This window comes from Papilio xuthus, unplaced genomic scaffold, assembly GCF_000836235.2.
Source record: "Papilio xuthus unplaced genomic scaffold, Pxut_1.1 DF827680.1, whole genome shotgun sequence".
Lineage (NCBI taxonomy): Eukaryota > Metazoa > Arthropoda > Insecta > Lepidoptera > Papilionidae > Papilio > Papilio xuthus.
The window spans coordinates 106348-118534 of NW_013530969.1; the positions used below are offsets into that span (position 1 = coordinate 106348).

Sequence of the window (12187 nt, forward strand, 5' to 3'; positions counted from 1 at the left end):
CGCTGAAGTCTACGACAAGCGCTACGCCCTGCTCTACGCTGGCACGTGTATACTCGTAGCGTGACGTGACTAATTGGATAATAGTAATAAGAAATAATAATGTCAAGAGTTTGCATTATAAAATTTAAACTAAGTTCAGTTTGTTTGTTTGTTAAATTACGAGAGTACTAATAATCAGAGAAATCTTCATTATTTTCAAGGCAACATTTCAAGATGTCTCGGTGTCGATCTATCTTTAATTATTACACAAAATATAATGAAAACGTAAGTCAAATAAAACAGCAATAAAAAAAACATCGAACGCTATATTTCTTAGTCTAGAAACAACATTTAAAATCACCTAAATTACTGCTTAGGGTAAAAGGAACATGTTTAGACCAGGGCGCCGCTAAAACATATCCACAAAAACAAAACAATATTAAATGCTGTCTGTACAGTTCTCTATTTGTTATCTGTTCTGTGAGCACATGGTATTTAAACTAATCTCACTTTTACTATAAAAACAATATAAATTGATTTATGTATAAAAGCAAGATTAGTCTCACATGAAAAGATAATATTGTAATAAAAACCAAACTATGATATGTACAGTTTCTTATAAAATAAAAGTTTAGGAATTTCAAAGACAAAATGAACCAGAAGAAAAACTAATGCAACGTGTGATCGCGTACATTTTACCTTTATTCATTTCGGTGGGTTTAATAGATTTAGTATTTAGTATTGCAGGCAATCATTTTGACAATAATCAATATATGTATATTATGGAAACATACTCGTAATTGCTTGATATATATAATACAACTCATATAATATTTAAATAAACATTAAAGTAGTTTTTACTCCAGCAGTAAAAGTTTTGAGACATTTGCATTAGTTTTGTTGAACATAACTAAATAATAATTGTTTTAAATATATAAATACAACAATGACGTTACACGACTACATAATTAAAGCTAACATTGAATTTAAAGCTTGATATCGACTTGTTCGATACAAAATCAAAAGTTAAATAAATAATATAAATATTAAATATTCATTTGTAAAATTTAATTTACTCACTACACAATTAGAACCATAACGTTGTCTTTACGACGGATTGTTAGCGTTTTATGGTGGGTTTCCACTGCCGCAAGACATGTACAAAAACATTGCTGTCATTACTTTATTATATTTGTTAATGACAATGTGATTTGTCAGTGGTGTCAAAAAATGTACACATATAATAAGTAGGAATCAATTCGTAAAAGAAACATAATACACTTTAGGTCGATGTGTTAGACTTATTTGTATACACGTTTTCATATTACAAACATTAATGTTGTTCACTAGTTACATTATAACATGTCACAATTAGATAACTGATGAGTGCAGCGAGCTGACGGCGCGCTATTCACATTCTATGTCTTCTGAAGCTCGACTTGTTGTTGACTTTGCAGTTTAGGGGATTCTGTCCATTTTATACAAAATTCCAGTACAGCGAGGAGATATGGACTGGATACATTACTTTGTACAATCATCAAAAGAACGATTGCCCAAATAACATTTTTATATCTAAAGAAGTTTTTTTTTGTTATAAAATGTACAATAAAGTGACACACAGTTAAACAGCGAGCTAGCAAACAATGCAAGCGACACCGAGCGTTAAGAAACGTACAAAACTACAGCAACAGCACGTGGACGTGGCTGTCCGCCAGTGGACCTCCTTTGTTATAATAAATATGTATGTATGTGTGTAGTATTGTCCCTCGTTGTGCATACACTTACATATAATACGATACATTACGTATTGCTATCACAACTGCTTCCTCTCCAAACCCCCGCCCTCTTATTTACAAAACTAACTTGGTCCTACCAAAACAAATGTGACGAAATTTGCAATTTTAAACATTTCACAGTACACATATAATATACACATATTGTATCCTCGCAACGCGACTTCAATAGAAAATATTACTTATTGTATATGAAAACACATATATTTGTACGCAATATAAATTGTCTTTACAATTAAGTATACACTGTAAATACCATCTTAACATCTAGAAACCGTCCGCGTGGCTCGCTGCGTGTACGAGCCTTTCTCTCTCTAAATTTAAGTGTATCACAGGCTCGCGCGCGCCCCTGACCACGCTGCAATACTCCTTGTCGACGACATGTCCCTGCCGTGTCCTAGTCGCGCTAGTCAAACGAACTTTGTTCCACTTTCAATTACACTATAGCGGCCAAATGCTTCAAATAAATTAACTAATTAACTAATAAAGTTTTCAGATATTTGAAACATCATCATCACCAAATTTGAGCTTTTGAGTCGATTAATGTACTATAAAGTGTCACTTTAGTACTCATTTAACCATCGACAGTTCGGGGAGACATCTCCGCAGGACATGGAAAGTGTTGTGCAAGACGCGGCGTGTGTAAACTACAGGTCGTGCGGCCACCGCGGGGGGTGGCCGGCCGCGGATCACATGACGCAGCAACTGCGCGCGCGTCCCTTCAGCTCGGCCTTCAGATCGCGCTTGCTCTTGCTGCGACCCACTTGCTTCTGCACACATAATAATAATCACAGATTACCATCGCATCAAGTAAATTTATTGCTTACTAAACATTACGGCTGAAGGTGTTCCGAACGTGTGTGTGTATGTACCTGCTGCTTGTTGAGCTTGCCGAGTGCGGCGAGCGCCGCTACCTCGAACGCGTCGCGCACACCCTTGCCAGACGCGCGTGCTGACGTTTCCACGTATGTCGTTGCGCCCAACTGCCGCGCCACCGACAGCGCCTGTCACATTTTATCATTAAAATATCTATTACACCAACAAATTGTTCATTTGCAAAAAATCATATCAACCATTTTTGTGCAATTTCAATTAAATTTGCTGTGTATAGAGGGCACCCTTTCGCTGGCTGGAGGCAAGTGAAGGCTTACCTCCTCGCTGGTGACGGGGCGCGTGCGCAGCTTGGAGAGCACGGTGAGGGTCTCCTTGTCGTGGCGCAGGTCCGCCTTGCAGCCACACAACAACACCGGGGCACCCCCTGCGCCCGCCGCGCCTCCCGCACCCGGCGGACCACCGTGCGTTCGCACCTCGCGATACCACTGAGGATAAAAGTAAGTACCTACATGTAGAAATGATGTCGAAGTTATATGATTGTACTATTGAGATTTATGGTATTTTTTTAAATTAGTGGAAATAGTAAGTAAAGTGCAAGCGCATAGTTTGCGTGTGCCGTACCTTGGCAGCGGCGTTGTGCAGGGAGTCGGGCTCTGCTATGTTGAAGCAAAGCATGAACACTTTGGCGTCTTGGTACGCCAGAGGGCGCACTGTGTCGTACGCCGTTGTTCCTGTGTGCAGGGAAATCACTTACACATTAGAATATGGGCTACTTTGCTGCTATTATGAGGCCCCTAAGAATCTACAATATGCCTTGAAAATAAGAAAAACATCTTGTAATAGCAATTATAACAGCAGAGACGCGGCATCATTACAAAAGTAAAAACGTCCGCTTTGTACACTATAAATAGTGGTGGGAGCAAGTTCCGCGACCGCAGACTGCGGCCGGTGCAGCTTCAGCCGGTGTAGAGTTGCCGCCGTGTTATATTTCAATATCTTGTACTACTTTTATTAATTACACGCAAAATAGATGCAAATCATCTTCTGAGTGGTCATCACTCAGAACATTCGGGCTGGATTATTACAACTTTACATATTTCTTCCAAAAACTCAACTTGAATATGTTAAGATTGTTGGCGAGGGCGTTGGTGGTTACCTGAGGTGTCCCACACAGAAAAGTTGACCCTGCAGTCGGCTACTGTGCACGTGTACGCGTACTTCTCGAAGCCTGTCGGCGTGTACGCCTGGAACAATAAGCCAACAAATACTTCATTTATACTGCTTTGTATGTTATTATACAATTAAAGAAACAAGCAACATTACTCGCTCACAGTATTTAACTGGAAACGCTGCAATTTCGGTGTCAGATGTATCTAAGATTTTGTAGGTTGGTAGACTCAGCCCACTCGCACTAGGAACTACCTGAATGGAGGGGCGCGGCGCGGCGCGGCGGGGCGGCCCCGGCCTGGCTCACCGGCAACAATAGCGAAGTATTAGCAAACTGCTCTGTTATTGCGTATTATCGTTACTGTTAATAAATCAACTGTAAACTGCGGCGCAATCTAAACGCTGAAGCGGAAACGGTTTATTTTTCAATGTTTCCGAGTTTTAAAATTTAATTAGACAGTTTCACGTTTCCGGAGCTGAATATAAATATATTCTAAGAATTGTCGGGACGTAATGCTACTTTTAATATAACATTTCATTTTAATTCAAAGCGAAAAAGCGAGTATTAAATTCCCAGAATTTTGTGCAAATTAATGTAATTAATAAGACTTCAGAATAATCATAATGTTCTCAATTGCAGTTCAATTAAGTTGAACTTGAAGTGTTATTTATTAATTTAATAATAATTTCATTGCGTACCAAATGAAATTAGACATTTATTTATTAGTCATAATATTTGTGTTAAATTACTCCAATGATGAAATAAACTAGGGATTTAATTTGTGACCTAGGTCATTAACCGCATGACCTGTAGGCCTTCGCCCGTGCCTTGGCCCGTGTGAGAAGGCTGTAAGTGCATTGCCCTGTAGTCGTCTGTAGCCCGTAGCCTGCCATCTAGCGGCTTCTTGTTACATTCACAAGATGTATGCCCTCACTGATCTTACTAAAAACTTTTTTCCCAATGACATTTCAAGTGACTCGCACAAACTATTGCATTAATATTGTGTCATAAAGAACAAGTGCATACGTAAAAACCACCATTATTTAAGGGTTCCAATTAATAATCTTTATATTTTTTCTAAAACAGCTTTGCTTCAGTTTCCAACAAATAGATAAAAAGTTGTGCTTAAAATACTACAACGACATGAAAAATAAAACAAGCTTTTTTTCAAGCACATGCAGAAAGTTTGCAATTTACAACAAAATGTACAACAAAGTGTAAACACAACAAAGTTTGAACACAAAGGAAATGGAGACAAAAATTGAGCGCAGAGTGAAAGAAGCGACGCTAACATGAGCCGAACAATCTGATCTGAAACAATGTCGACTCAACGCTCCGTCTCACTTCATATTTTTTACCCTGCCCGTGAGCCTGAATTTAATTAAAATAATAAATTAAAAACTTGCAGACATCGTGTCCCAGTTAATTTTGAGATCCATGTACACGACGCTGTCGTCACGCGCTAACATAGAAACTTAACTGAGCTGTAAGCGGAATGCGCTCAACTTTGGTTACATGTAAGCAGGTTAAGTGATGTAAACGCTCGCTACCAATGTTTGACGTAAACTACATTTTGGCGCATCAACGGACGAGTGTGCATCATGATGGCGGGAAAAGAGATGATGATGTGCGTTTTAAAGTATTCATGTGGTGCTTTAGTGCAGATATTTGGCTATATTACGCTTTCCTATTTTTTATTATTTTCTTTCTATTTTTTTTTCAAGAACATTTTTCTTTTCATATACATCTACATATATAATATATATAACGGTCATCGATTGGGAATACTTTACAACTTATTGGACGATCATCTAAATGTAATGCTGTGTATTTACGACTTACGTTACAGATGTGCACCAAAACAAGCGAGAGAGTTAATAATAATGGTCGCGACCACACGTGGCGGACGCGACGTGGGTCTTCCGCCACCGTATTCTGTCGAATTCGCCACACGGCGCGCTCGTTATACTTTGGTATGAAATTAAAATAAAGATGATTTACATTGCGCTAGAATAAGTACCTACGATGTCCTCTTTCAACACGCTGTTTGTAAGGTAAATGTGTGTGAGTCGACTGTAACATTTATTTTGGCGCCTTGGCGTATAAGTGGTAGTAGTGGCTGACCTCGAGGAAGGTCTCGGAGACGAGACGCTGCACGAGCGCGGTCTTGCCGCACTGCGAATCGCCCACGAGCACCAGCTTGACCTCTTCATGCGCGGGGGGCGTGCCGACGTCGCCGCCCTCGCTGCCCTTCTTGCCGGACCACATCGCGGCCTACGCTCTACGCCCGGCACCCTGATGCAGCTCTCTTCTGATCTGTGGACAAGTTGTACAATTTTAATAGACTGGCAGGAAGGCATATTTACAGTTTTTGATAACTAGTAGAGAATAACTTTTGCTTTTTAGTAAAGAATAAAATTCTCGATGGAAGTGATTGGCAGCATTAGCAAGATCAGTCGGTAATGAACAATTTTATACAAGTCCGGAATAAAATACTCTTAGTAAGTCTTAAAGGTTTTATTTTTCAATAAATCTGCAGGTTTCGGCTGGTTCTTTTAGTACTGATGTTTTCATTAAGTTCTCGAATTCACTTCGTCGCTGCCTCCTCCTTCACCTCCATCCAATATTAAAGTAAAAGGAATTCAATTTATTTTAAAAATTTCTTCCCTGTAAAATGAGTGTACTGCTATTACGAGACTCTTTAGGTTTTATTTCAAGTTCTGTCGTGATTTCTTTAAAAGCTCTTGAAATGTATATAACGTCCACATCGCAGCGGCTTGCACTTACACCGTCACTGAAATAGTTGCCATAAAAAGCTTCACTTTCTTAACGTAATAAACCCAGCCAAAGTATTATAAAATTAAATATGCAATACTTAACTATTGTTTGTCTGCAGTTTGTTTATTATGAATTATAGTCGCAACATAAATTGCTTTACTTTAAGTATGTTTGTGTGATTTTCTATATTAAAATTCCTATTACATATATTTTTAATCAACCCTAACATAATAATGGTTATAATTACAATTTGAACAATAAATATCGCTTTAAAAATTAAACGGCTTTCAAAAATGTTCAGAGTTGATGACGATTAAAATTTAATCGCGTACAATGAGTGCGGTGATGCATACAGTTGAGGTTGGGGGGGGGGAGGTGGGTGTTAGGGGAATTTGATAGGTTTACTTCAATATGATTGCAACGCTGAGTGCTGCTGCAGAATGGACTCGCAATTGTTTACGAGCGACAGCAGCGCCGCACAAACTGTCGCACAACGAACTAACACGCAGCCAGCCTGCCGGCTTCTTATTGAATGGAATTGGGACACGCGCTGTTCCAATCCCTATTTAAAATACATAAATGTCGTGTCATCGACACTTTGTGAGAACTTTTCACTCGCGTAACACAATGACAATTCATCAAACATTCAATGAGCTTGAAAATTAGTATATTTTTATTATTATCAGTTCAGGGAGAGCTTCAGATTTAGTAATACTTTAGGGCTTCTTTGAAGAAATCAAAATACGAAATTATAATCTAGGAATATAACTATATATTATTATTAATTTAAAATTGTAATGGCGTTTTCATCGTCCAGATTCAAGAGATATTGTGTTAATACAGAGTAAGTAAATATTATAATTAAATTTTACGATTGAATTAAATCATATTTATAGTCTAAATGATATGTAGTCTGTGCGATGGTGCGGCTGGCTGGTGGATCGCACGCCGCGACAGTTGGCGACGTTTAAAACAACGTGTGACAGCCCGCTGACGTCCGCAGCGCTCCGCTCCGCACACTTACAATCACAAATAACAAAACCAACAAAACTTTACATCTCACGATGGACTTGAGCGAGGACGCTATCAAGGCGGAGGTGAGCAATTTCGTGTCCAGCCTGCAGCGGCTGCTGCCCAAGAAGAAAGACATTATCGTCCTCGAGCCCGCGAAGACGAACCAGACGCGACTGAGCGAGGTGCACGCCGAGGCCAAGAGCGTCTTCCCCAAGTGCTTCGTCGGCGCCCGGTTGGTCGTGCTGCGGCAGGTACTCGATAAAGTGAAGCTGCTGCAGGAGTACAACTACGGCAAGACGCGGGAGACGTACCAGAGCTACAAGCGATACCTCAACAAGGAGTCGGAGCCCAAGTTCGTCGGGGACGGGCTGGTGGTGGATGCGAGTGGATCCGCCACCGCCACATACACGGAGCGCATGGACGGGGCATGTACGCTCCGCCTCACCTCCAGGATCCGCGACTTGGTGGCATCCGAGACCGAGGTGGAGCTGGAACGTGAGGGCGAGCGCTCGGTCGCCTCCTTCACTTTCAAGATGAACGACATGGAACCGAACACACTGCGCACGGTGACGCAGTGGATGTACCAACTGCGGCCCGAGCTCAGCGTGGGCACAGAGCTCAGCTTTAAGCCGCTCGCGTGCCCCGCACTGCCGGAGCTGTCACTGAGTGCGCGCTATCGCGGACCCTCCTACTGTGTGTCCTCAACGGTCACCAAACTGGGGTTCCAGGTGTGCCTGTTCAAGAGACTGGCGGCAGACCTGCGGCTCGCGGGCGTGGTGAGTGAGGGCCGAGCGGGCGCGCCGCTCACGGCCGCGCTGGCGCTGCACAAGGCGTACGAGGGGTGCGAGCTGAAGATCTTCGTGGACAGCCAGCGCTGCGGCGGGTTCACGGTGCAGAAGGAGGTGTATGTGCGTGACGCGCAGGAGGAGGAGCGCGTGCTTCGGCTGGTGGGCAGCGCGCTGCTCGACGGCCAGCGCCGGCTGCGGCTCGGCTTCGGATTCAACTTGAACTTTTAAATTTTTTGCGACGTCCAATTTTAAATGGAAATTTTAGTCATCGGATATAGGACGGCGTAGGATGTAAAGTTTTTGTAGCTTTATTTTTTGTAAATAAGTATACATAATTTAGTTATGGTTTTATGGTAATCATTTGTCCTGTTTTATATGTTCATTAAATTTAGATAACTTTGTCAATTTTAATTTAACGATCGTGTTTATATTTTTTTATTTCCATTACAATGAAATTTTCAAAGATGTAAGCTATTGGCAATCATTATAGCTAAACGTTTTCTTTAATCCTGTACCTACTTGTGAAGGGTGTAAGGCGATCGCCGCGCCGGAAACGGACACGCTTATCTAATGAAATAGTTCCTTGTTAATTTTATCTGAAAAAATATTAAAGTGTCTAAAAAGTGCGATCACTTTGTATTCGCCCGGCGTTCGCGTTTATATGAGTGTAGCGGTTGCGGCGGGGTGGCGGGGTGGCGGGGGAGAGTAGTGAACTTTTCGTACAGATCAGGAGCTACTGCGGACAGATTAGGGCTGCTATACGTAGCCGATCATTCAGGGGCACTCAGGGTATGCATTATGTTACTTTGCGTCTCGCATAGGTAAATACTTAAAAATGTGTTAGTGGGTCCGTGATGAAGTTGGGAAAACAAGTCGAAACGAGTCCAATGAAGTGGCGACAGGTCACAGAGTAATTAACACACGTGTGCCATGAGGACTCTGCTAATCTTACCCAAATAAACACGATCCCGCTTATTGTAAAGGATTTCTAACACAATTTGCGAAAGGTTGTACTCGCAAAATGGCCCCGACTCCCATAAACATGGACCGTTCCTATAATACGCTGTCGCAATTTAAATTCAAATTGACGTAAAGAGGATTTTTATGGTAATTTCAATTTTCATGTGTTTGCCTGTAGCAGTTTATAGCTCTGACCCTTGACTCGGGTTATGTTGAAGGAAACGTGAAGCGGAGACCATTGCAAAATAAAACATCACAAATTCCCTCTTGTACACTTTAAAAAACACCCTTTTAAGTACAATTTTATGAAAACAAAATCTTTACATAAAATTCTTATTAGATATTGAGAACTGAGGTAATTAACTTTTTCCCAGATTTTGTCGATTGCATGAAATGTAAATATTTTTTTGTTTATTTATGCGTAATAATTTTAAAGCAACTAAAGTGAACAACAAAGTCATCTCTAAGGTTTAACCTTTTCGTTATTTCTATTGAATTTAATATTCCAATCTGCAAAGAACACTATATTATCTTAGAACTAAAATTTATTCTGTCCCTAAAGATATATAAAAGGACGCTCGCTGAATTTATTTAAAAATTCTATCTCACGGACAAATTGGTGCGGCTTTGTCGCGGACTCGTCTGCAAATTATATTATAAAGTTATTCAATAGATGTCGCTGACTTACTTAAGAATACTTTTAAACGTTTTAAAAGCTTTCTTAAAGATACAATTGTATGTACATAGTTCTGTTCATGTTGAATAATGTTGTAAGACTTTAGCCGAATATTTTTTATGTTGAATATAGCGCATGGCGAGGAACGACGGCAAAATGTTACAACAGGATGAACAGAGTTATAAAAAAACAATTCAACGTAATTAGGAGATTTCATTATAATTTATTGAAGAAAAAAAGGTTATTTTATGGACGGCATCTAGTCAAAGTTTATTGAAAAACTGGAGTCAACTTTCACTAAGCTTTTTCAGCTTGTTTCTCATAATAAAACAAGTAACACTTCGTTTGTTTCTCATAAAATTAAGTTAAAAAATATATCATCTGTAAAAGATGTCGAGTGTTAAGATCAATGTTAAAGTTAACTCGGCTGCATCGTTAGCTAATGCGCCTTCATTTTGTGTTGGTGCAAGTTTAGTCGGAGGAAGTGGTCCATCTTGTTGGCGGCGAGTGCACAGATTATGTTGTGATCGGATAAGCACAGAGCACCGAACACGAGAGCCGTGGGACAAAAAGCGAGCGGTGAGTGTACGCTGCGCTGGATTCTGCGCTGGACGCTAATGTTCACTGAACTGGAAACCTATGATATCATCGAGGCTGTCAGATGTTCCACAGTACTTTGAAGGACTTAACATCGAGTGCATTGATGTTCACTTCGCTGTGAAGATAAGATTAAAGATCAATTGATAGAGAGAGTGTTATTATACTAAAATTACTTTATTTATGAGACGATTTTAAAAGAGCATTAATTAAAGCACTGATACTTATCATAAATGTATATAGTAAAGAGGCTGCTGTTAGGAAACAATAAACTTGTGTGTATATTGAGAATTGTTGAGTTTTCAAGTATTGCCTAAGAAGATAATAAATATTGTCAGTTTTTGTTATTATTATAATATTAATAGAAAACATTTATTTTCGGTACTCTCTTTTCTATCGCTTTGAATATTCAAAAGCTATCTGACTATATAACATACACATGACATACTATATATGTATGTACATACGGAGGCACATTAAAGTTGTACATATTGTTTGTGTACGATGGTCAGACCGGATGTCTGCTGATGCGACTGCTACATACATACATACATGATTTATTATTATGTAAAGAGGACGCGCTCAATGTTTCTCATATTTAAAAAAAAAAACATTTAAAAAAGGATTTTTGGGAATTAATATGTACCTTAAAAGTATTTTAATAGGATTAAAAGATCATTCGGTTTGTTATTTTAATAAAGAACAAAAGTCTCGGTGGCTATTGAATTTCCTTGAAGAATTCGGTAAAAGATATTCAATGGGCGGGGTGGATGTTGAGGCACTTTGTAAGTATCTGAAACTTGGCCCCGCTCAGCTCTGTCTCTCAATGTTTACTTAACTTTGTTAGCGAGAGCTTCATTTAATGGCTGTTCAATAACAAAGCTTGAATTAGGATAAAGTTAGCAACACTCATCATACACAATACATCTCAATACTCTTATGATAATTAACTGTGTGTAGAGCAAACATTTCAGTTCAAACAATTATTACACTAACATAAGTGTAATTTAATGTCTTCACTGTGTGTCATTTATTTGAGTATTTAGAGTTTTAATTTAACTCAGCTATGACTATAAAGTACATTTAAAGCGGCAACTTTTGCAGCAGTCGTCGTTTCATTTATTGTGTGGCGCATTACTCGTGCATACACTCGCTACAACTTTTCCGTTTGCCCACTAATTTATTGTCGCGGCGTTTCAACTGAAACTATGTAATGTTTCAGTATAGATTAATGTTGTTAATTGTTCTTTATTTAATAAATTGTTACGACAGTTGCTATGTTTTCAGCCATTCATTTAAAAACTTTGCAAAATTATGTAAAAATCAATCGTCGCTAAATTATCGTATTAGTTCAGTTGGTTTTAGTTTTACTCTTATATTTAGTTTATTATACATGTAGTAGGTTATAAAGTCCCCAGAAGGTAAATACGAAACTTCTTGTATGTATTCAGAAGACCCTTTTTTATCATTTCCATTTGAAGTGTTTCGAAAGGTTTTCCCCATTATCGGTGACATTTGATCGCGGAAAATATTATTTGAAGTGTTTCCGAAAGAGACGCGGAGATATTCAATGTATTTATAGCTTACAAGGTAATAGAAG

At 39.3% G+C, this 12187-nt stretch overlaps 2 protein-coding genes across 3 annotated transcripts in view; one reads left to right on the forward strand and one right to left on the reverse strand.

The window, feature by feature from the left end:
• Positions 1-1051: 1051 nt before the first annotated feature.
• LOC106117170 (GTP-binding protein RHO1) overlaps positions 1052-12187 on the reverse strand; it is a 41787-nt gene continuing 30651 nt past the window's right edge. For both annotated transcript variants that reach the window (XM_013311307.1, XM_013311306.1), the window contains 6 exons: positions 5899-6090; positions 3763-3850; positions 3228-3337; positions 2924-3091; positions 2645-2776; positions 1052-2542 (listed from right to left, as the gene is read on the reverse strand). In XM_013311307.1, the coding sequence (XP_013166761.1) occupies positions 2462-2542; positions 2645-2776; positions 2924-3091; positions 3228-3337; positions 3763-3850; positions 5899-6042 (723 nt within the window). In that variant the 5' untranslated portion in view covers positions 6043-6090 and the 3' untranslated portion in view covers positions 1052-2461. The remainder of the gene's footprint in view (positions 2543-2644; positions 2777-2923; positions 3092-3227; positions 3338-3762; positions 3851-5898; positions 6091-12187) is intronic.
• On the forward strand, positions 7617-8582 carry LOC106116899 (mitochondrial import receptor subunit TOM40 homolog). The gene has a single exon (XM_013310958.1). It carries the CDS (start codon positions 7617-7619, stop codon positions 8580-8582), a length of 966 nt encoding a protein of 321 aa, XP_013166412.1.